The sequence below is a fragment of the Pelophylax lessonae genome, assembly GCF_965119305.1.
Source record: "Pelophylax lessonae genome assembly, chromosome: 5".
NCBI classification, from domain to species: Eukaryota; Metazoa; Chordata; class Amphibia; order Anura; family Ranidae; genus Pelophylax; species Pelophylax lessonae.
Genome location: NC_138772.1, coordinates 364,399,348 through 364,424,754, shown reverse-complemented (window position 1 = coordinate 364,424,754; position 25,407 = coordinate 364,399,348). Strand labels below are relative to the sequence as shown.

The window sequence follows — 25,407 nt, the reverse complement described above, 5'->3', positions numbered from 1 at the left end:
CATTTTGTTACAATATCTGTTCAATAAGTAAAAATGTCCTGCTTGAAATCCAGTGAGCCGATACCTTCCTGTAAACTGTGCTGCACTCCTATCAGTTTGCAGTATACCCAACTCTCTCTGTGGACTACACAACTTCCTCCCTATGTTAAGGCGATGAAGAGATGGTGTGATGTGCTGTAATCATAACACTTTCTGTCCTAGATTAAACAATGCTGCTCCCCCCACAGGTATAATACGGAGAGTGAGCTTTGTCATCCCAGGACAGGAAGGGTGTAAAAATAATATAAATATGAAAATTAAAAAAAAAAAGCAACAATCTTCAAACAGGAAAACTAAATGGATATACTTTAGGACAATGTAATACAAAAACTTAATTCCCATAAAATCTACAGTGGGTACGGAAAGTATTCAGACCCCCTTACATTTTTCACTCTTTGTTATATTGCAGCCATTTGCTAAAATCATTTAAGTTCATTCTTCTTCCTCATGAATGTACACACAGCTCCCCATATTGACGGAAAAACACAGAATTGTTGACATTGTTGCAGATTTATTAAAAAAGAAAAACTGAAATATCACATGGTCCTAAGTATTCAGACCCTTTGCTGTGACACTCATATATTTAACTCAGGTGCTTTCCATTTCTTCTGATCATCCTTGAGATGGTTCTACACCTTCATTTGAGTCCAGCTGTGTTTGATTATACTGATTGGACTTGATTAGGAAAGCCACACACCTGTCTATATAAAACCTTCCAGATCACAATGCATGTCAGAGCAAATGAGAATCATGAGGTCAAAGGAACTGCCTGAAGAGCTCAGAGACAGAATTGTGGCAAGGCACAGATCTGGCCAAGGTTACAAAAAGATTTCTGCTGCACTTAAGGTTCCTAAGAGCACAGTGGCCTCCATAATCCTCAAATGGAAGACGTTTGGGACGACCAGAACCCTTCCTAGAGCTGGCTGTCCGGCAAAAATGAGCTATCGGGGGAGAAGAGCCTTGGTGGGAGAGGTAAAGAAGAACCCAAAGATCACTGTGGCTGAGCTCCAGAGATGCAGTCAGGAGATGGGAGAAAGTTGTAGAAAGTCAACCATCACTGCAGCCCTCCACCAGTCGGGGCTTTATGGCAGAGTGGCCCGACGGGAGCCTCTCCTCAGTGTAAGACACATGAAAGCACCTAAAAAACACAAGGACTCCAAGATGGTGAGAAATAATATTCTCTGGTCTGATGAGACCAAAATAGAACTTTTTGGCCTTAATTCTAAGCGGTATGTGTGGAGAAAACCAGGCACTGTTCATCACCTGTCCAATACAGTCCCAACAGTGAAGCATGGTGGTGGCAGCATCATGCTGTGGGGGTGTTTTTCAGCTGCAGGGACAGGACGACTGGTTGCAATCAAGGGAAAGATGAATGCGGCCAAGTACAGGGATATCCTGGACAAAAACCTTCTCCAGAGTGCTCTGGACCTCAGACTGGGCCGAAGGTTTACCTTCCAACAAGACAATGACCCTAAGCACACAGCTAAAATAACGAAGGAGTGGCTTCACAACAACTCCATGACTGTTCTTGAATGGCTCAGCCAGAGCCCTGACTTAAACCCAATTGAGCATCTCTGGAGAGACCTAAAAATGGCTGTCCACCAACGTTTACCATCCAACCTGACAGAACTGGAGAGGATCTGCAAGGAGGAATGGCAGAGGATCCCCAAATCCAGGTGTGAAAGATTTGTTGCATTTTTCCCAAAAAGACTCCTGGCTGTATTAGATCAAAAGGGGGCTTCTACTAAATACTGAGAAAAGGGTCTGAATACTTAGGACCATGTGATATTTCAGTTTTTCTTTTTTAATAAATCTGCAACAATGTCAACAATTCTGTGTTTTTCTGTCAGTATGGGGTGCTATGTGTACATTCATGAGGAAGAAGAATGAACTTAAATGATTTTAGCAAATGGCTGCAATATAACAAAGAGTTAAAAATTTAAGGGGGTCTGAATACTCTCCGTACCCACTGTAATACTAAATAGACCCCCTTCTGTTAAAATGCAATTCAAATTATGTATGACGCAAAAACAGTGCATTATAATATTTACAAACACACAAAAAAAACGGAATGCCAAAGTGTTTTTTTTTTGTACTTTTTCTGCAAAAAAAAAAAACAATTTACAATAATAGGGGGATACAATTCTTAACCAGAGGACAGTCCTCAGTTTAAAAATTCAAGAGTGTCACAGTGGCAATAACCTCAGGTGCCATTTGTCTTTAGTGCACTTGTGACACTTTGGCATGATCCATAATTTGGCAGCTATTTAGTGTGACATTTTCCTTCAGCCGAGCCATAACATTCAGTAAAGTCATTATTTGGTTCCATTTACCATATAAATTGTATTGTTGTGTATGCATGCTATCTCCTACATCGAAAGCCTTGAAAATCAGTAAATCTTATACTACATATTAACAGATACTCCATGGCAGAACAGTTTTGCTCCTCTCTGTAAAAGGGAGAAAATAGAAAAAGAAAAAAAGCGATCAAGAATGCACTAGTTAAATGTCATTATGAAGAAAAAAAAAAAAGACCCCTTTTTTTCTTCTGAAACTGTAATTATAATATGTGTACATGACATGGCTGTTATACTTGGCCAGGCTTTCTTTAAAAAAAAAATATCCTGGTGGGGATCTACCTTAATTTGAAAAGGCATTACGACATTCCAGCAGGACAATTAAATGTGAAGAATATCTGGGTCTTGGCTTGTTCAGCGGGGAAAATAGGCAAATTTAGACATGTGATCGTGATTCAAAGGAAAGAAAAAAAAAAAAAAAGGGAGAAAGCTGCAACCATTTACTGCCACAAAGGGCAAACACAATTCTAAAATTATACCCGTGTACATTGCGTAGCCTACCGCTGTAAGCAAATATCGTAGACAAGATAAAATGAAATACTGGTAGTTATGAAATTCTCATATTCTATTTCTTTGGCAACTATAGTAAACACATCCAAGTGCCAGAAAGTTAACAAAATTTTAACAGCTTCTAAAATTAAAAATAAATAAATAAAATAGAAAAAAAAAAAAAAAGGGAAGAAGATCAGAAAAAAAAAAAAAAGGAAGGTATACCTACTTCCTTGTGAATTGGCAATCACGTGATTTCTGATGCGAACCTGACACAAAATGTTATGTGAAATGTAAGAATCTCACAAGTTTATTTGGAACAGCTAACGTGCTTTTATTGCAGGGATCTCTACACTCTTGGCAAGACCTTTATTCGGTGGCAACGTTCACTGCCAAAAGGGAAAAAAACCTATAAATGTACAAACACAAAGGTTTGTTTGTGGTTTTTAAAGGCTTCTTGGACCATGAAACGGAGTACAGAAGTAGGTAGAAAAAAGGAACATGGAAAAACACAGAGATAGTTTTATGTGGCAGTATGATAAAGTTCAGAAAACTAGCAAATTCTACCACTAATCTTTATCTAATGTATATATTTTACAAACATTATCAAGAACACATGTCTTGTCTTTAAGAGTTTTTATTTTTTGTACATACTTCAAATATTCTCAAATGCAAAAACATCAGCAGATTTAAATTATTAGTGCTGTATATATTATACGAAAATAATTTTTATCAAAATAAATTGCTATTCTGATATTACAAAATAGATCTAGACCTTCAATAAAAAAATACATCCTTTATTCAACAATTTAACATGAATCAACATTTGATTATGCAGATCAATAGAAGGAAAAGCTCTTCACTGGAAACTTTGTTTATGGCATTGGCAAGGTTAATTTTGAAACAATGAAGTGCCTAAATAAGTGCTTTTTATTTTGTGCAATGAAAACGTTTTACCAACACCTTTGTACTGTTTTAATATGCTCTCCAATAGCTATAACATGTTTTAGAGTTTCCAGGCAGAAAGTACCGTTAACTTTTGTGATTTATATCATTGTTCTGTTTTTACAGCTTGCTGTTGACAAGGTGAGGTAATTCAACTACAATTTTCCCAATGTTTTTCCCTGTGTACAGATAATCTACAGCACGGAAAACAGACTCCAAGCCAGTAAACTTGCCTTCTGGAGATAGTTCTCCATTGTCCACTTCACAAACTAGCTTCCCACTTCGGTGCAATTTCACCAAAGACATAATGGCCTCCCTGTACTCAGACAGATAATGGGACAAGAAAAAGCCATGGATGCTAGCAGATTTTTTAAGCAATACTGCAGGTAGGGCTGCTTCTTTAACAGGCAAAATACCTTGAGGGGTTTTATACCCTGAGATAAAGCCAATTATTATAAGGTCACCTTTGGTGGCCAAACATTTTACAGACAAATCAAACATTTCTCCACCAACAGACTCGTACACGACATCTACTCCCTCTGGAAATTTTTCCTTTATGACGGAAGCAACATTTTCTGCCTTATAGTTAATTGGGAGATCACAGCCAATAGATTTTAGGAAGCCTGCTTTTTCTTCAGAAGAACATGTCCCAATAACATAGCAGTTTGCGTTTTTTGCAAGCTGCACAGCAAATTGTCCCGTTCCACCGGCTGCCGCTGTCACCAAAACCCTCTTTCCTTTACTCAGATTCCCGAACTCTTTAAGACTGATGTAAGCTGTTGTGCCACTGATGAGAAAAGTTAGGAATTCAGGTGTTACTGAAGGAACTGGAATAGCTGTTTTAGCTGGCACAACTGTATACTCGGCGAAAGAGCCGGTTTGGACATAAGCTACTGGCTGGCCAACTGCAAAGTTTTTACTAGCACTCAGACCCAAGGCTACAACTTCTCCAATGCCTTCAAAACCAATATCGAATGGAGGCTTCACCGAGGCATCATATCTTCCAGATGAAAAGTTGATGTCTGATGCATTGATGCCAACGTATCTAGAGATGGAGAGAAAAGCGTAAAATACAAGCAATCAATTGTCTATACAAGAATTAATGGTCTTTTGTCAGTTTGAAATTTTATAAATCTGTACTAAATAAACAAGATATTGGTTGATCGTACGCCAGAATCCCACAATTTTGGGTCACTTTCACACTGCCTCGCTGCACTTGGCCACAGCCCGGGTGCTACCCAGTGTACCCACGGATTTAATGCAAGTTACCAGCAGTTTTACAGACTTTTATTATGTCCTACCTTTTTGGCATGTTTTCTGCAAGCACAAAAAAGATGAGGCATGCAGGACTTTTATTATGCTTTCAGAAAATGCGCCAAAAAAAACAGGACATAATAGATGTCTATAGGAAACCGTGGGTACATTGAGCTGTACCCGCACTGCGATCTAACCTCTGCACGGCAATGTGAAAGCATTCTTACTACTAACCAGGAAAACACTGGGCTGAAGGGAAACATTTAACTGGATTACTGGTGAGATTTAAGGAGTTTGTCATCTTGTTATAGATGTGATTGAGAAGTCTCTGACAGCAGTTTTCCTCTCCCAGGCCTCATACTTGTCCTGTCAGTTACAGCTGAACAGATGCTTCATAGTGTACAGCCAAGCTTGAGGAAAGGCTTACTGCAATCACCTTATTCCAATATTTTGCATTAATACAGTGTAAAGAAAGGGAGCTTTTGGGTCAACATAGGTTTCTTGGTGTGTATGGGTGGTATGATGCAGAATCAGACAAGGCCTCAAATATATTTTGACAGTTACATGCCAAAAGCCATGTGTAAAGTGTTTTAAAACAGGTATAATAGTGTCCATTATATGGTTTTAAGTTGTGTTACAATGTACAGTATGAAATGGTATTATACGAACAGGTATTTTATTGTTCAGCTCATAGTTTAAGAACTTACTATTTCTGAGCAACTGGTAATGGGAATAAGGGATATCACTACAAAAGCGATGTAAAGTGTGTGAGTGAACTTCACGCACAGAGTTTAAGAAAAGTGCATAGTACAATTGTCAAAAATTGTCTGGTCTTGGGGCGTAAAGGTGACATTGGCTTTTATAGCAAGGGCACAGATTATCACCATCCGCAATCTGTCTGGGGCGTGGTTACCCTATTTATCCCAGTTATGGTATTCTTTCTACTGGCACATTCCTGTAACCAACAATTTTGGAAGGTTGTCATATACAAGTGCGATCAGTACCAATCCCGTGTCTGTGGCAAAATCATGGCGGTGTTGCTACTTTAAAGCGTTGGCACAGACCCTTGCCTCTGCTCTTTTAATGCTTCTATGACCAAGCAAGACATCCGCTCCCTGGCATCCTACGAAGCTGCTTGCACCTCTCCTTACAAACTGGCCATTCTGGCAAGCCAAATGGCAATCAAGGATTGTGGGCTGTTAATCCAAACAGGCCATCATTCAAAACTTTCTATTTCTATCAAGAACATTCACAATGAAAATGATTACTAAAGGTTTTAAATAGGTGTTCAAAATAACATGATGTTCAGGGAGGATAGAAGAGATCATTGTGTTTATATACTGCTGTGAATATATTATATATATATATATATATATATATTTGGCTTTTTCTTCTAAGTACAGGGGCACTCCTCAATAACCCAGTACAGACAAGTGCTCAGGAAAAGGTCATAATGGCAGCATGCATAAAAATATAAAACCACAAAGTGTCCGAGATCATTTTTAAAAGGATTCCAGATGGCTGAACACTTTGATTTACAAAAATATGGGTGACAAAAAAAAGGGATGTTCATATTAACATGTCTTAACATTTAGTAGATAGTTACCAATTTGGCTAATATTTAATAAAGCCGCTAAATTTTTCAAGGCGAGACTAAAGTGAATTTGGTAAAGCTAGTAGGGTAGATCAACATTCTTCTTTCTGCAATATTCACAGGCTCACTCCTCCTGCTGCAACATGATTGTTTCCAATCCTCCTTTAACGTAATCTAGAATATGAAATTCAGCATAGAAAATGTGACCCTCCTGTAGCTGCCCTTCCAGACCTAGGACCTTACCACTGGACAATTCTAGTGATCAAATAAATTAGGATAATTTTAAAGGCAGAATTACCCTTTAATGGCCATAGACAGTAACACCTGCACACTTGATATGAGTAAAGCTGCAATAGGGACATTAACTATACACACACACACACACACACACTAGAAACAGCCAAAGGAAAGAAGACGGTTTGTGGCTTTAAGTAGAATTAAGCAGTCTTTTCCTCTAAACCTATAGTAACTTCAAGCACTTCATGCCCATTTGTACCTTTGCCATACTCTCCCACTGCCTCAATTCACTATCTGTACCCAAAAAGTCCTATGCACATACATACTATTGGAAAGAGCTTGGCCACATAAGTGAGACACTACTCAAAGAAAATGACTGGGATGGTGGGAGGCAGGGGGGCGGAAGGTTCATGTGTATCCTTGTGTTCAAAATCACTGGGTTTTTGATTGGGTTTCAGCAGCGGATGAGGAGCATGATAAGCTATGTGCAGGCACGTTAAAATAACATATTTCCTATTTGATACAAGTTCACTTTAAAGGGCCCATGAACATTAAAGCATTCACTGCAAGTTTCTGGCACGCAATTGCCGGTACATAGTGTACAAATTATGTATTGTGCCTAAAGGCTAAATGCAGTTGGATGTTCAAAAGAAAAAATTAGCTTCACGTGCTTTAAAAACAAAAATGCAAATAATAGTGCCAAGCCACTTTGATGATATAGCCCTTCTTCCTTTCAATGTTACTTGCTTTTTCGCTTGGGTCCAATACTGGTTTGTAAATAGCCTTTGGGCATGTACATGCACTTCTCATGCAGTGACTGTATGCTCCACCAGAGAAATCTCTTCTCCAACCTGAGTATCTCCAAACTTGATTGTTTTTATTCATTAATGTGGAACTACACTGCATCTGAGCACCACAAACCAAAAACACTATTTAGTTATTTTTAATATTCAAAGCAAGCTCATCCATCCATGTCTCCATGGTTTATTTTGCTGAAAAATCACTTTAAAAACACCCACGATTTCTGGCTGTGGCCATCTCAAGAAAGGGCAGATGATTCATGTTGCATTTACTTCCTGGAATCCATCTGCCCTTAGCGCAAGCATCCAGGTTAGGGCAGTGTTTAGCTGAGAAAGCCCCTCCTGAAGACTCCTGGGATGTATGACAATTTGCATAGGCTTAGAAACCAGGAAGTAAATGAATGTAAGAAAAAAAAAGTTTAAAATAGGAAACTAGATCATATTTACTTATTTACTAATGCTAGCAGCATAGGGATTAAAAATAGTCAATGTTGATTGAGAGAGTGAAATTCCACTTTAATAGCCAGTTGCTAACAAACCGGGTATAAGCTCTGAAGATGTTTTTAACATATGTATCATCATTCAATATATTTGCTGTACTCTAAGGGTTTTAGTGGCAAAAATCCTGATTTAGGGAGCCCCTGTGAAGTAGAGGCCCTAGGCAATTGCCCTGTGATCAGACAGCGAAGGGGTAAGGACAACAAAAGCAAAGGACGTTATAATACACATGCATGAAACCAGAGCTTATTTTATTGGCGTTTCTGGCTACAAATCATCTGTGAACTCTGCTCACCTCCCTGAGGCTTTGTTAAATACAGAGACCTTGATGCTTCTTCAGGCCCTAAACATATATAAGATTTCAGTGATTTAGTAGGAAGAACATGATGTTTCCTGAGCTTCTCTTTAGTGAACAAAATGGTAAAGCAGGGCCTGTGAAGACTATTACTGTAATGGGGATTATATTATATTATATATATATATATATATATATATGTCACCAGCATATACAGACTACCCTTTTTCAGGCATTCCTCTGCTGTCCATAGATTAGTGATGTATTAGCATTAAGTTTACAACGGAATAGAGGACATAGCTATTACAAAAAAAAAAAAAAAACAGAATTGCTATTGTAGTTGACACACAGCTCCCAGTGACTAGAAACAATATGCTACACTTTAAGCTGGATATACACTATCCAACTTTTGTGGTTAGATTTCCTTCAGATTTACCTTTTCTATGTAGTGCAAGGGCCTGCCAGATTGAATACAAATTGGAAGTGTTTAGGTTTGACCTCATATTATATGGTTTTGCGAAGTCTAAAGGAAAAAGTCTTCAGAAAATCTTATAGTGTGTATGGCCCATTAGGGTCCATGCACAATGCTTCTAGAGGAGTTTTGTCTGTAGAAGCAGCACCAATGTTATCCATTGTGTCCATGTACATAAGGACTACAAGTCATATTTTAAGCTCAGAATTTAGAAATAGGAAAAAAAAAAAAAAAAAAAATCTTCAGGTGTGTAAAGCAGTTTTCGGTCCAAAAAAAAAAAAAAAACCCCCGCTAAATGTGCCTAAATGCCTGTTCAAAAAGCACTTTTAGAAAAAAGAAAAAAAAAAAGAACTGCCATTTTTATAAGCCCAGTGTGCATGGACCCCAACTGTTAACATAAAAATATATTTTTTTTCCCCCTACAGAAAAAACAGGGCTTAAGTTGCTAAACTGCACCTGAATAACAGGCAGATAAGACAAAAAAATATATATATTTTCGATTTCATTAGCAATGGCTGCAAAAAAAGTTTCACTGCAGCAAAATACTAAAAAGTTTTAGCGAATATCAAATCAGATTTGAAAGATTTTTCTTCCCTCCCAACCTGATTAGATTGTGGAGATGAACAAAAGGTTTTGGAGTCTGGTATGAAAAGTATGCCCTTTTGTAAATAACCCCCATAATTACTAAAAATTAGACAAGAAAATGAGTGACAAATGGGATATGATTAAAGTAAAAAAAGGTTTGATATAGAACAGATACCAGAAATTAATGAATATTATGCAAGCTTAACATTCCAACATTGCTGCTCATTACAAAGTAAAAAGTTTATCGAATTTTATTGTGGTTTTGCATCAACAATTAAAATAGGAGATCAAACATGGAAATGTTTCATAGAAAGCAGACACCACATTGCCAGTGTGATCTGCACAGACGTGGTGGGAAAAAAAATGCTTAAGGAAAACAATTTTAAGTTTAATTGGTTAACACTTAATAGTCTGTCTCCTGTAGGGACTGGCCTTTGTCCTACGTTTCTGGGTACAAGTGGAAGCTGCAAAGCTATATTAACCCCTGGGGGTCTGAAATGCTTGTCTTGCAAATCGCAGAGACTTACTTAATTCCAAGACTGGACACACTATCACTACACAGGCAGCAGCCACATCTCAGACTGAATGACCAGAGGGAGCACTCCCATCTTTGAAAAGGAGGTGGGGAGGAAGAAAGTGGAGGGAGTAGAGGTAGGGGCACAGCAGATTAACCCCTGCAGTGTTTGAAGTGTCAGCAAACAAGCTACAGGCACCTCCAACTGTAAAGGGGGTTAATTGCTGGGGAACAACAATAAATCACAGCCTGGAATCCCTACCAATTGTTTCTACCGTCCGGGTCACTTTGTGGTCACTTACAGGGTAACTACGTCGTTTTGAAATAAGGCTAATGTAAGAAAATACATAAGAAAAATACATTAAGCCAGAAAGCTTTTTTGCCAATACTAGTGCATAAATTAATGGAAGATTAGGACTAAAATTAGGAAATAGAAGGCTCTTTAAACAAAATCGGTGGCATGCACTTTTTTTGCCAAGCTCTGGCACTGTCACAAAGAAACACTAGACGACTTAGCAACTGTGTGAAAATACATTATAAAAAAAGAAAACTGTCAAGGAAACTTAAAACTAGATCTGAATCAAAACAAATATGTACGGATCGGGGGGGGGGGAAAAAAAAGCCCTGTAAATATAATATACAAATAAAAGCACTGGGGCAAAATACAATCAAGACCTGTCTACATCATATGAAAGTTGTGTGCAATAAATTCCTCTCCTTCATGGGTCAAAGGAATAGTGTAAAAACAGGCAAATTGATGCTCATCGCAAGAAGACAGGAATAACTCCAGGTAGCCACCGGTTGACTGATAGAACAGGTCATCTGCCTTTGGTTGCCCTCAGGTGTTTCCAAGTTGGATTAACCCTTTGTGCTTTCTTTTAGCTCATTATCCTGTAGCAGTTAAAATCACTTCATTAGATCAGGCATACTGTAAAGTTTTTTGCTTCAAAATACATCAAAATCTGCAAATGCTCCTAATGTATCTGTTGTGCATGTTAGAGAGATATTTATATAAAATTATTTATTTATTGCAGTATTACATTGAACATTGTTACCATTGGAGTAATACTTGCAAAAGTGACAAAAAAAAGAGATGAAGGAATTAAAAAGGTTTCCCTTCTTCTATACTTCTGCATAAGTCCTAGGCAGAGGCTCTTATACATTTTCTATAGAACTGTTCTACCAATAATTTGATTTTAGAAACATGAAAAACTAGCAATATTGGGGACGGTTACATTTACATGTTTCTGGTAACTTTTCTGCCTATCGAGAACATGTTTCCAGTACTTATAGTACGACTAAATATCACAAAAAAATGGGGAAAAAAAAAAAAAAAAAGGGGAGAAGAGGGTTGCAATCACTAATCCGCACATGAAAGAAAAAAAAAATATGTGCATATTTAAATACAATTGCAAACTCATTTAAAAAAACAAACAAAAAACACAAAAAAGGTATGAGAATTAGTTGTGAAGTGTAATTATGCAACAATTTCCATTTCATTCCTAAAATATTTTATGAGGGCAGTCTAAAAGCAGACATATAGAACTGTAAATGGTCAGTGTATATATTTATATACATTATATATCCAACTATCAGTATCTATATTTTTTTCTGTATAGGAGAGTAAAAGCAGCCATATAGAACTATAAATGACCAGTGTATATATTTATATACATTATATATATAACTATCAGTATCTATATTTTTTTCTGTATAGGAGAGTAAAAGCAGCCATATAGAACTGTAAATGGTCAGTGTATATATTTATATACATTATATATCTAACCATCAGTATCTATATTTTTTTCTATATAGGAGAGTACCGTGATAATTGACTAGAAAAGCTAACTACATGAAAAACAAAAAAAACAAAAAAAAAAAAAAAAAGGGGAAGAAAGGGGGGTGGAGGCTTGACCTGAACATACTTTAGTTAAACACTTTAGTATGCGGTATTATTTTGAAAAACACCACAATATCTTAAAAGGATATTCAAAAAAACATATTCATTTATTAAGCAGAAATATATCAGTGTCAATAACCAGGCCAAAAAATAAAAAAAGAAGAAGAAAGGAGGAAAACATTTATTTTAATTAAATTGTGGCACTCAATAGTTCCAATGCAAAATACAGTAAAAAGTTATTTAAATATCCATACAGCTAATTTATTTACAATTAAGTATTATTTTTCCATAATACCAGAATATTTCTTCGTTTTCCTTTTGAAATAAAAAAAATCAGTAACTCAAACTTTGTCAGAAATTATGGCCAATCAAGTTCCTGTATTTTTAAAAGTCAGAGCTAATAATAAAATATTGATAGGAAAAAAAAACGTGAAGACATAAAAACCGATAGCTTTACAATGCCTATGATGAGCATGTCCCAAAAATAAATAAATTAAAGCAAAAATATATAAAAATATGAAATGTTTATATTTCAAGGTTGGCAAGGTGGTATTATTTTCCACCAAAGGAGCAAGTTTTGGGGTTAGATTGAGTCCAGCTGTAATATTTACTCTTATGGTAAGTAGATGACAGCTGCCCGCTGACAAAATAGCAAAATATGGCGAGACTCATGGGTACTTCCAAATCATTTGGCAAAGGTGGTAGTGAAACTGACCACACCCACCATGCTTTTTTTTTGTACATGGAAGCCTTGTGTATTTAATAGTTCCTAGAGATAGAAATGGCTGCATAAAAAAAAAAGTATTGGGAGGGGCTGCATGATAGATAGATAGCTAGACAGACAGATAAAAATGTATTTGCAAATAGGCCAAATGATGAAAACAGTTCTAACATTTTCTAAAAAAAAAAAAAGATGTATAAAAACGTTGGCAAAACATAAGGCCATCCACTGAAACGCTTATATTAGGAATTTATTTTACATAGTTTTATGCTGCAAAATATTTTTTGCCAACACAAACCCATTCATTTAGGGCATTATTCATACTGTATAATAATCCTCCTTTCTAGAACATTTTATGCCTTTGTATTATTTGTGACATGGGGTAACAAGGAAATATAATTAACTGTCCAATTAAATAAAATAAGGTTCAAAGCTTTAGAATGTTTTATTGTTTCTGTCCTAAATTTAAGGACTCATTACAAAGCACTTGACGTAACATATAGAATTGTGCCTGTCAGTTTGTTTTGTTTGGTTCAGATCTGAGCAGCAAAGAGTTAACAGATTTTTATTCAATTAACATAATACACCCACAGAGCGTTTAGTCTACCCAGGGCTTGCAGTTACAAGGATACTGAATAATTATTAGCGATTCATGAAAAAAGTAGTGCCTATAATAAGACAGTGAGGACTGATGAGTCTGAGTGCCCTGAATACTTCTGCTTTCCTGCCTGTAGGTTGCGTATCCCTGGGGTAAAGGAGGCGATGATCAGGATGATAGAGTTGGTGTGGATAGATAACAGGACTTAGAGACAAGAAGAAAGGAGTGATTTCCCTTCCTGTTGATTCAGTGCTTCCTAAAGGTTAGTGACGTGCTGAACAAACACCCAGAGAGGAATCACTCACTCCTTAATGGATGAGCACATCTCACTCTCCGGATCTAGGGAGGGACTTGACACCCCGGTGTGGTTGATCAGCCCAGCTGCTTTGCATCTTCTGTACTGCCAACCTGCAACACACCCCTCCCCTACTACCCCTGAAATCCAGGTAAGAAAAAGTGTCTTGTCATTTGGTTGTAGAACGCATTACACAAGTGTCAGGGCATGCCGTCTGTGAAATCTGGCAGGGTGCTGAAAAGACTGATGGTAAAATAAAATTAACCGTCGCCAGATGGCGGCTGGTACAACTTATTTTGGGATCACAGGAAGGGAAAAGAAAGAAGCTGGCCTGTAAAGGATTAAAACCAAACAATGTTTCATGTGCTGGAGTGGAAGTGAATCGGAGTCTGCCTTGTAGTTGTTGTAGCTGTGGGAGTGTGATTAAGGCTCAGAGCTGCTGGATGATCTGACCTCAGTTTGCTAAAAGCCAAGGCTGTGCGTGCAAGAATGTATGGGGACACTGGGACAGAAACACAGACTGGTACACACAGGGGGACTTCTGTGAATGAGAAGGGCTGCGGTACTACTGTAGATGAGGGTTGTAGTATTACTCTGAATGATGGGGCCTGTGTTACTAATATAGATGAGGGCTCTAGTAGTACTAGCCTGGATGATGACAGTTCTAGTGCTAGTGTGCATGATGAGGGCTCCAGTACTAGAGTGGATGATGAGGCCTGTGTTACTTCTGTGCATGATGAGGGCTTTAGTACTTCTGTGGATGACAATGTCTCTGAGTAATACTGTGCATTAGGAGGGCTTTAATATTACTATGGATGATGAGCGCTGTAGTAATTAAGATCATGAGGGCTGAAGTAATTCTGGAGATCATGAGAACTGTAGTGTGTTTATACTACAACGGATGATGAGGGCTGTAGTACTGTATCACCACCATACATGAGGGCTATAATAATTCTGAGGATTTTAGCACTTTAATACTACTATGGATGATGGGGATTGTGGTAATGCTATGGATGATGAGGGCTGTGGTAATCCTGGGGAGAATGAGGGCTATATTACTTCTATGGATGATGAGGGCAGTAGTACTACTGTGGATTATGAGAGCTGTAGTGTGTTTATACTACTATGGATGATGAGGATTGAACTATACATGAGGGCTGTAGTAATTCTGTGGATTATGAGGGTTGTAGCACTTTAATACAACTAGATAAGATAAGGGGGGCTGTGGTATAGCTATGCCCTCATGTATGGTAGTGATACAGTACTACAGCCCTCATCATCCGTTGTAGTAATTTTGTGGCTGATGGGGTTGCAGTACTGTAATGCTACTATGGGTGGTGAGGGATGTAGTACTGTAATGCTACTACAGATGATGGGGATTGTAGTACTGTAATGCTACTATGAGTGATGAGGGCTGTAGTACTGTAATACTACTATAGATGATGGGGATTGTAGTATTCCCTTGGGTGGTGGGGATTGTAGTACTGTAATGCTACTATGGATGTGGAAGATTGTACTACTGTAATGCTACCTTGGGTGATGAGAATTGTAGTACTGTAATACTACTATAGATGGGGATTGTAGTATTTCTGTGGGTGATGGGAATCGTAGTACTGTAATGCTACTATGGGTGATGGGGGGGGTTGTAGTACTGTAATACTACTATAGATGATGGGGATTGTAGTATTTCTGTGGGTGATGGGGGTTGTAGTACTGTACTACTACTATAGATGATGGGGATTGTAGTATTTGTGTGGGTGATGGGGGTTGTAGTACTGTAATACTACTATAGATGATAGGGATTGTAGTATTTCTGTTCGTGATAGGGGTTGTAGCACTGTAATGCTACTATGGGTGATGAGGATTGTAGTACTAAAGTTTTAAAAGTCTCAGAGTGGAAGTGCTTCTGTGTGAGCAATGATGGCAGTTTTGTGATGAGGGTCTGGTAGCTGAGTGCCCCCACAGATGAAGTATGATGGGGGGGGGGGTCCGTGTCATGTGACTGTACAGTGTGGCAGATAAGGAGAGAAGAGGGGGGGGGTGTATGGTGGACAGTGACCTGTCATCCCAGGGGTGACCCAGAAGAAGGGGGTAAGGTTCTTACCGGTTCCTGACGAGGAGATCTCCATCCCCTGGGATTGGCACAGGCACACTGGGCATTAAAGTGACCGCCTTCCTGAAGTCAGGGCTGAGCTGGGTGACCAGCAGTTTTTTCATGGCGGTGGGGATAGCAGAGCCGTGGAAATCCATAAAGTGGTGTGAATAGGACATGTCCACAATGGATCTCCGGAGGAGCGGGGTGAGGGGGGCGAGCCTGGCCAGCACCCAGCTCATGTCTGTACACAGGACAGGCCACACACACTCACACAGGCCGGGCTAACTCTCAGCCTGCTGCCTCTGCTGCTGAACAGGCACGGGGAAGCACTCTGCAATGGAAACAAATAATTAGGCGGGTCTCTCAATGCAAAACTGACACAGCCTTGCTATCGCTCTGTCCCTCCCACCCCTTTCTCTCTCTCTGCTTCACGAATGGAGAAAAAAAAACGAGGCAGGAGATAGAGAGAAGCCAAATCCCCCGGAGCGGAGCTTCTCTGCACCGTCACTGCCAGCACACAGGAAGAAACTTCAGCCTGCTCTGTGTCTATGTGTGAGAGAGAGAGTGCGCCATGACCGAACCTCCCCCTCCACCACACATACTCACAGCTTAGCCTTATCCCTCTAATCACACCACACTGCCTGATAATAACTAAAGCAACAAAACCTCCCGCCATTGGCTGACTTATTCATTTCCCGCCTTCTCCTATCCACCTATTCACCATGCGCTGTGAGGAGAAGACACCGTACTGTGTCACACATTTCACAGAGCCCGCCTTCTGAGGAGCTTCAAGAGGCGGAGTCAGTACAGGAAACTTTTCCTATAGGCAGCAAGGTACCATGGGATATTTAGTCCTGAGAAAGTGAAAGTAAAATGCAAAGAAGCTGCAAAGCGTGCTGGGATTCGAGGAAGTTGTGGAAAAGGATGGGCAGCAGACAGGCAGAGCTTACATCATGAAAGGAGATTATTCAAGTAAGCTTATACTGGGTTTTTGAATATAACTATTGTTTGTGTTGTTATTACAGTGCTGCTGTTACAGAAGGGAAGTGTGTGCTGTGACTATCTTATAACCCTATTTCACATCAGGCCGCAGTTTTCTCAAACACAAGAGATGGTATATGCTGCCATGCACCGCCAGAAATAAGTCCCTGCACCACTTTGGAATTTTCAGCCCACATGGGAACCGCAAGTATAGTGCGGTTCCCATTGCGGGCAGTGTGCTATTAGGATTAATGGTGCCCGGCTGCCCGCCCTTCGCTGTGCAGGTGGTTGCAGATGTGGGAATTTGTATGGGTCCCACATTGGAGCCACGCACGCAGATGTGCACATATCCTTATCGTGGCCATAAACTATACGAAGAATCAGCCGAAATTCAATCATTTCGGCCAGTTAATGGGCACAAATCAGTTGTGACATTTTTGTGTCAAAAAAACAACAGACAAGTTTGGGAAATTTCAGCTGGATGAATGGTAAATTGAAAGGTTAATGTGTTTTTCGTCCAAACTTTTGGCACTAGGTATATGTGAAAAAATGAACCAAAAATAGATTCATTTACGTTCATTAAACAATTTATCGGTCATTACATGATGGCACAATCATTTGCTCTCAAGGCCGAGTGTTCATTTTTCGAAAATGAGTTTGAATGATTTTTCGTATAGTGTATGGCCGGCATTAGGCCTGGTTCACATCTTTGCAGTTTGCTTTTGATCCATTTCTGCTGTGCTTTTTGTGGTAGGGTCTGCCTTTTGCACACACTTTTTTTTTTCCTTTCATATATTTTTATTGAAAATTTGCAATTTTTTTTTACTTTTTTGATGCATCTTTCACAATTTTTTTATGCCTTTTTTGCATTTTTTAATGCTTTTTTTTTTTTTTTTTTTGGCCAATTTGATGTTGAACAGATTAAAAAGAATTTGACCCAAAAATATACCTTTTTGCGTTTAAAAAAGTCCATCACCATTTCCAAAAGCAGGTGCTGAAAAAAAGCATAGATGTGAACGCATCCCATAGGAAACCATGTTAAATGGACTGTAGTGCCTTTGTGCAAAAAGCACCAAAAAATGCATAGGTGTGAACCGAGCCTAAAGCCCCGTACACACGTACCGATCGTCGGCCGAAAAGCTTCGGCCGACGACCGATCTGCCGATTGTAGGCTTGTTAGTATGATGCCTCCGACAGCCGACAGCGCACATTCGGCCGAAAAGAATCTGTCATGCAAGCATTAAAATTTTTGTATGCCGACACCAGAGCGGCCGATTGTTCGCCAGTCAGTACAGATTTCGGCCGACAGACCGCAGATTTGCAAGACTGGGCATGCTCAGAAAAGGAAAAACACAGGGAAAGTTAACCATTACATGACATCACTTCTGCAGTCGGCTGTAGTCAGCGGACAAAATTCTTGTGCAGTCTTTTGCACTTTTCAACAGACACCGACAGCCCTGGACAAAAGACGGCCGATTGTTCGCCGACGATCGGTACGTGTGTACGGGGCTTTACTGTCTATAGGACACATGTGCATTCATGACAGCCAAGGTTGCTCTGCTGAGTGCGTGCTCCCTGTGTACCCCAGAAAAGTGACAGCTCTCAGTCTCGTTATTTTTGGAGCTGGCTTGACAGGCTCCTGACCATGTGACCACTGTGACAGCCAATCAGTATGGTCATGTAATTGGGGACTCTATCCTACACAATGGGTGTATAGACCCAGCTAGAGGTATATTGAGGCTAGGGGGAAAGAGTTGAAGTGGTTGTAAAGGCTAAATTTTATTTGTTTTCCCTATATGTATTCTCTGAATTAAGATAAAAACCTTTCATGATTGCCCCCCCCCCCCCCCCAGCCGCCCTCTAAATACTTACCTGAGCGTGATCTCAATCCAGCAATGTGCACACGAGCGATAGTGCTGCTCTTTCTCCCTTCACAGGACTCTGTTAGAGCAGTGGGAGCCATTGGCTCCTGCGGACATCAATCAAATTCTGTGAGGAAGGAGTGGGGGGATGGGCTGAGCCTAACGGCGCTGCGTGTCTCTATAGACACAAATATCCTGGCTCAGGATTGAGCACACATGTGTATCCCAGTAGGAAGTGACTTGTTATGTTGGCACACGGAGAGGACCAGAGAGGCCGACAGGGGACAAGAAGAGGAGGATCAGGGCTGTTCTGTGCAAAACCATTGCACAGAGCAGGTGAGTATGACATGTTTTTTATTTAAAAAAAAAAAAAAATGAAACTTCACAATTACTTTACATTGTTTGAAAGGCAGAAGGTTTTTACCCTATTGCATTCTGTGCATTAAGGTGATTTAAAAGGCAGAAGTTTTTTTTTTTTTATCCTAATGCATTCTTTACATTAAGATAAAAAAACCTTCTGTGTGCAGCAGCCCCCCATACTTTCCTGGGCCCATCTTGATCAAGCGATGTTGCACGAGGAGAGCCTCGACTGTCCGGGACTCTCCCTCCTCAATGTTGCCCGCTGCTGTCAAAAAAAGTCAGTGAGCCAATGAGGAGAGAGAGGGGGGCAGGCAAAGCCACGGCTCCGTGTCTGAATGGACACAGAGCAGCGGCTCGGCTCAGGTGCCCCCATAGCAAGCTGCTTTCTGTAGGGGGCATAAGGCAGGGGCCAGAAGCGCCCGCTTGGGACCCGAGAAGAGGAGGATCTGGGCTGCTCTGTGCAAAACCACTACATAGAGGAGGTAAGTATCACATGTACATGTTTGTTATTTTTAAATACAAAAAAAAAAAATGGAGACTTTAGGATTACTTTAGGGTGAAAAACCTTCTGCATGCAGTTCCCTCCACAGCCCTCCTTATACTTTCTGAGCCCTATCTCGATTCAGCAATGTGCTTGAGAGCAGGGGCTCTCCCTTTTCACTGGCTGAGACACAGCAGTGGAAGCGCATAGTTGTCAATCACAGCCAGTAAGGAGGTTGCAGGGGGGTCAGGCTGAGGTGCACTTTGTGTCTATGGACACACATAGTCGAATCGGGAGCGATGCACGCATGTGTGCCCCCAATGAAGCAGCTTGCTATCGGGGCACTCAGCGGGAGGAAGGAGCCAGAAGCACCGGTGGGGGTCCACAGAAGAGGATGGTTTTGCACAGAGCAGGTAAGTATAAAATGTTTGTTGATTATTTTAATCTAATAAACAAACAAAGCTTTACAATCACTTTATTTAATGGCAAACATAGTACAGTGCTACTCAGGTCCGGGAAAGGCATCTGTGCTTGTGGAAAATAAACAGGGTCTTTTTATTTTCTTTAAAGCACTTTTTTTTCTATGGCTGCACTAAAATCCCCATGGGAAGTGAAGGGGTTAATGGGGACTTGTAGAACAGAGGCTGCTGCAGAAGTTCAGAGAAGGACCAGACTGAGGTTTCTTTAATGGTGCCCGGCTGTGATTGTGTGGTAGGCCTGCCCCTTCCCATGTGAAACGTTCACTTCCCTCACAAGGTGATACAAATCAGCCCTGAGAAGGCAGCTGCTGGGGGAAGCCTTTCATGTTCGGAGGTGGAAAGCTTTCCACATCAAAGAGACCTCTTGTGTGGGGCCCATGTGAAGAAGAATGCTGCACGTGTCTGAGTGGGGACAGTGTTCTAGTGTCCTCCCCACAGCCTGCAGCAACTGCCACTCTGCCCTGGACTGGCCTGGCTCCCTGTAGTCCCGTCAGCCATCATAATGCTGCAGAAGTCTTATTTCTCCTAGTGGGGGCCATTTAATTAGGGGCACCGAATTCATGAAACCCTGCAACATTCCTATTGTTAGTACAACACGTGCGACAAATTCAGCGAAATATTTGGAGCACTTTTACTGTACGGCGCTATTGTTACGATGTGAATAGCGCCATGTTGGTAGTAAGGAAAGCGGAGGCAAACAAGACCTCTTCTTTGTTGGAGCAAATTGTTTATCGTGTCACACGTGTAATAATTATCTCGCAATTCTGCGACTAAATTCAGCTTTAAATTTCCATTGACCTCCAGATTTCACCAACTCTGCCTGTAAAACTCAACCACTCTGCAGGAAAGATGCCGGCCACAGTTGTGTAAAGGTGGCCACACACTGTGCAATCTGATTGTACAATCTCCTTTAGTGCTGGTTCACATATATGCGATGCGGGAACCCTGCGAATCCACTACGGGTTCCCGCATCGCATTTAACTCGCAGACAGTTCACACTGCAATATGCGAATCGCTGGGGGGTGTCAATACAAAGTTAACGACACCCCCAGATTAGTTCGCCTATCTCAGTGCAAACTGTCCGTTCGGACATGAATTGGATCGCATAGGTGTGAACACCCATGCAATCTGATTTTGCTGCGGACCCAAACTGGGTCCTGTGGGTGTTGTGTCCGAATGCGATTGCAAATTCAGCCAAACAATCTGTATGGCTGAATTCACATCGCACAGACATCGCATGTGATTTTCAGAGCAGTGCACCTTGAATCACATCAAATTAATGTGAACCAGGCTTATGCCCAGTACACACGATCCGAAAATCGGACGACGTTCCGTCCGTTTTTTTTTTGGTTGCTAGGAACTCTCAATTATATTCGCAAATGGGAGAGGTTACTTACGATACGAATTTTCTCAGACGATGATTCAAAAGCTTCTGGTATGCGTAACCACGTTGTAGCGTGTGAGGGGAAATGATGTCTACTGCTCACCATCTTTTTCGGACGAACAACATACTGATAATACGATTATCGTACGATGTGTTATAATACAATCAAAATGTTTATGCTTGCACGACCGGATAATATTGGGCGAACTGTTGTGATCGCCTCTCGTAAGCTGTGTACTAATGATCAGATTATCGTCCGATCTTTTCACAAACGTTATTTTTCGCCCGATTTTCGGATCGTGTGTACGGGCCATAAGACTTCCCATCAGCTATGTAATGCAAGGTAATAAATAAACTCTTCCGCGTTAAGGACTACAATCCACTAAATACAACAAAACCAGTTAAAGTGATCTCTCAGCTGCTTTAAATATATACAACAACCCTTCTGAATAATGTGTTTTAATTATATGTAGTGCAAGGGGCTGCTTGATTTGATACTAAGTGGCTGGTTTTGGTGTGTAAATCTAAAGGAGATTGTACAATCAGATTGTATAGTGTATGGCCACCTTTTTATAGTTAGTCATACACTATACAATCTCCTTTAAGTCTTTAAACAACTATGTAATGTAAGTATCTGCAAGCTCAGATACAAATGACATGGATTGCATAGGTTGGTCCTCATATTACATAGTTTTGAGAAATGTAAAGGAGATTGTATGATCAGATTGGAGTGTGTATGGCCACCCTTAGCATCAAGTCTGTCACAAGATTATTTAAGAGAATCTAGGACACTCTTTGTGATTCCCATAGACAGAGTTTCCTTGTCCCTTAAAGGCATATGAGGTAACGGCTTTAAGTTCAGGCAAACTTTTGTTAACCCTTTTGTGTCCACAATGCACGCTGCAGGCGGAGAAATTCCTCTCCATGATGATTCTTTCACTTCCCTACAAGCAGGGCTCCTGGTATGTACAATAACCTGTGACATCAGTCCTCACTTTACAGCTGTTAACACTTTGCATTACGGTGAAAGGAGCAATCAGATGCATGTACTCCTTGGCAATTATGCCGAGATGCCTGGTCGCTAATTACCTCCCTATATCTTCTGTGTACATGTCACTCAGAACCCCAAGCTGCCGCGCTGATTAAAACTCCGTCGTTAAGTGTGCTTAATATATGTGTAGGTATGGATTTTATAATTGCATGTAAATCGCGTCGCGCAATAAAACGCAGGGGATAAAAAAAAGGTTTATTGACCAACAGAACGTACGGTGTAATTATTTATAAATGAGATCCGAGCACATAAATATGTAATCTCTGAATGAAAAACATCAGATGATATGATTGTTCTCGTCCTACGATAATAACACATGATATAATAATAAGTCTGCTCACCAATGGTGGCTGTGCACCGAACGTTTTTATATGCGATCGTATTGTCGATTGGAATATGATTGGGGGATTGAAATTATCGTTCTACGTCCTATACACTTCTATCTATCTGCTCTTCTAGAATATACAATTGAATTGTCAGTCAAAAGATCAAAGGGATCATTTGGCATGCCATATGCCGATCCTATCAATCTATATGCTTTCCTACGATAACTGTACAATTGTATTGTCAATAATATGATCAGAAGATCAAAGGGATCATTTGGCATGCCACATGCTGATCATATCAATCTATATGCTTTCCTACTATAACTTTACAATCGTATTGTCGTTATTAATATGATCACAAGATCAAGAGGATCGTTTAGTGTGATATACGCTTAATGATCATATCGATCTGTTTGCTTTTCTATAATATACAATTGTATTATCAATTGGAAGATCAAAGGGATCGTTTGGCATGCCATATGCTTAATTATCCGATCGATCTATATACTTTCCTATGATATACTGTACGATCATATTGTCGATTGGATGATTGGACAATTAGAAGAATCATTCAACGCACTACAAGCTTAATGATCATATCGATTTATCTGCTTTTCTGTGATATACAATTGAATTGTCAGTCGGAAAACAATTGTAAGACCAAAAGGATCGTTTGACTTGCCAAAAGTTTAAGGATCTTATCAATCGATATACTTTCCTATGATAACTGTACGATCGTATTGTCGATCGGAAGATCAAAAAGATCGATAGACATGCTATAGGCTTAATGATCATATTGATCCATCTGTTTTTCTATGATTTACAATTGTGTTGTTGGTCAGAAGATCAAAGGGATCTTTTGGTATGCCATATGCTGATCATATCAATCTATATGCTTTCCTATGATAACTATACGATCGTATTGTCTATCATAATATGATCGGAAGATCAAAGGGATCATTCAGCATGCCATATTATGATCATATCAATCTATATGCTTTCCTATGATAACTATACGATCGTATTGTCTATCATAATATGATCGGAAGATCAAAGGGATCATTCAGCATGCCATATTATGATCATATCAATCTATATGCTTTCCTATGATAACTGTACGATCGTATTGTCTATCATAATATGATCGGAAGATCAAAAGGATCGTTTGGCGTGCTATGCGCTTAATGATCATATCGATGCATCTGCTTTTATATGATATACAATTGTATTGTCAATTGGAAAATCAAAAGTATCGTTTGAGGTGCCATATGCTTAATGATCTTATCAATCTATATACTTTCCTATGATATGCTGTACGATCGTATTGTCGATCAGAAGATCGAAAAGATTGTTCCCTGCCCCACACACTCAACAATCATATCCGTCTATCTACTTTCCTATGATATGATATACTGTACCATTGTATTGTCGATCAGAAGATCGTTCGCTGCACCACACACTTAACAATCATATCCATCTATCTACTTTCCCATGATATGCTGTACGATCGTATTGTCGATCAGAAGATCGCAAAGATCGTTCGCTGCCCCACACACTCAACAATCATATCCATCTATCAACTTTCCTATGATATGCTGTACGATCGTATTGTCGATCAGAATATAATCAGACGATCAAAGGGATCGTTTGATGTGCTATGCGCTTAACGATCATATCAATCTATTTGCTTTCTTGTGATATGCTGTACAATCATATTGTGGATCAGAAGATCAAAAAGATTGTTCGCTGCACCATACACTTAACAATCATACGATCGATCTACTTTCCTACGGTCGTAGTTTCTGTCAGAATAATTTCACCTTTTGCTCAGAACCAATCAGTGACACAATACGTGTCTTCTCGATAATTCATAAATTTGATCGTATTAGTATGAGAGGTAAATGTTTTTGTGCAAAAAAAAAAAAAAAAATCATCAGTTCAAAGCCTTTGCAGAAGAGCTTGCAATCTGTACTAGTAGAATGTGTAGTGAATAAGCAGTTGCATAAATAAAACTGAAGTCTCCAATCAGTGCTTTGACATTTCTATTCTATTGATGTATTAAGTCTTTTTTGTGTAACATTGTCTTGCTGTTTATCTTGAAAGAAGGATAGAGGGGGAGAGAGAGAAACAGACATGGTAGAAATGAAAACAAAGCAATTAAATAGATTGACAGGTGTGGTTTGTGTGAGATGTGTATGAAAGTGTCAGGGTGACGTTGGCAGGAGGAGGAGGAGTAACTAAGTGAAGCAGGAAAGGCAGCTCGATGTGTCTGTCTATCAGTTGAGAGTGTCTGAGAAGCCCAGGGATCTGAATGTGTGTGTTATATTACACTGGAAAAAAAAGAAGAGAGGGACGCTGGATCTCCTCCTCTCCCTGGAGTTTATGCACAGCCCGTGATCACTTCTCTCCAGCGCACTGAAAATCATTTTTCTACTAACTCCTTTAAATCTACATTTGCAGCAACTGTATTTTTGTGTGCTTTTTTTTGTTGCAGATCGAGATCACAAAGCTAGCATTTTTTTTTTTTTTTTTTTCCAGAATGCACTCTACCTGACAGCATGCATTTGTATCATTGATCAGTGAAGAAGAAGAATAGGAAGTAATTCCCGGGGATGCTGGAAGGTGGAGAAGCCACCCAGTGTATGTATCTCTGCTCTTCTCCTCTTACTACATCTCTGATCTGCCATTAAATGTTCAGACGGAAAGGACACACGGGAGTCAATCAGCTGCTGGGAAAGAAAAAGCAGAAATGAAAGAAGCCCTGGCAATCCACAGAAAGCCAAGAACCACGAGCT

At 39.8% G+C, this 25,407-nt stretch overlaps 2 protein-coding genes across 4 annotated transcripts in view; one reads left to right on the top strand and one right to left on the bottom strand.

Annotated features, from left to right (window-relative positions):
• Nucleotides 1-3,757: 3,757 nt before the first annotated feature.
• On the bottom strand, nt 3,758-15,890 carry PTGR3 (prostaglandin reductase 3). The gene is made up of 2 exons (XM_082258302.1): nt 15,698-15,890; nt 3,758-4,875 (listed from the first exon to the last, which is right to left on the bottom strand). Exons 1-2 carry the CDS (start codon nt 15,862-15,864, stop codon nt 3,951-3,953), a joined length of 1,092 nt encoding a protein of 363 aa, XP_082114428.1. The 5' UTR covers nt 15,865-15,890; the 3' UTR covers nt 3,758-3,950.
• Nucleotides 13,362-25,407, top strand: part of TSHZ1 (teashirt zinc finger homeobox 1) — a 309,638-nt gene continuing 297,592 nt past the window's right edge. Inside the window, exons 1-2 of one of the 3 annotated variants that reach the window (XR_014225297.1) lie at nt 13,379-13,744; nt 25,151-25,407. The exon at nt 25,151-25,407 is cut by the window's right edge and continues 653 nt beyond it. The gene's annotated coding sequence lies outside the window, so the exon portion shown is untranslated. Of the gene's footprint in view, nt 13,745-25,150 lie in introns of all 3 variants that reach the window. The other 2 variants (XM_082258300.1, XR_014225298.1) reach the window with 2 other exon arrangements.

What these genes read in the sequence shown, in the direction of transcription:
- PTGR3 (XM_082258302.1), bottom strand. Translation starts at nt 15,864, where the DNA reads ATGTCCTATTCACACCACTTTATGGATTTCCACGGCTCTGCTATCCCC. An exon ending in GATCTCCTCGTCAGGAACCG is followed by an intron (nt 4,876 to 15,697) that starts GTAAGAACCTTA and finishes CTCCATCTCTAG; the next exon opens with ATACGTTGGCATCAATGCAT.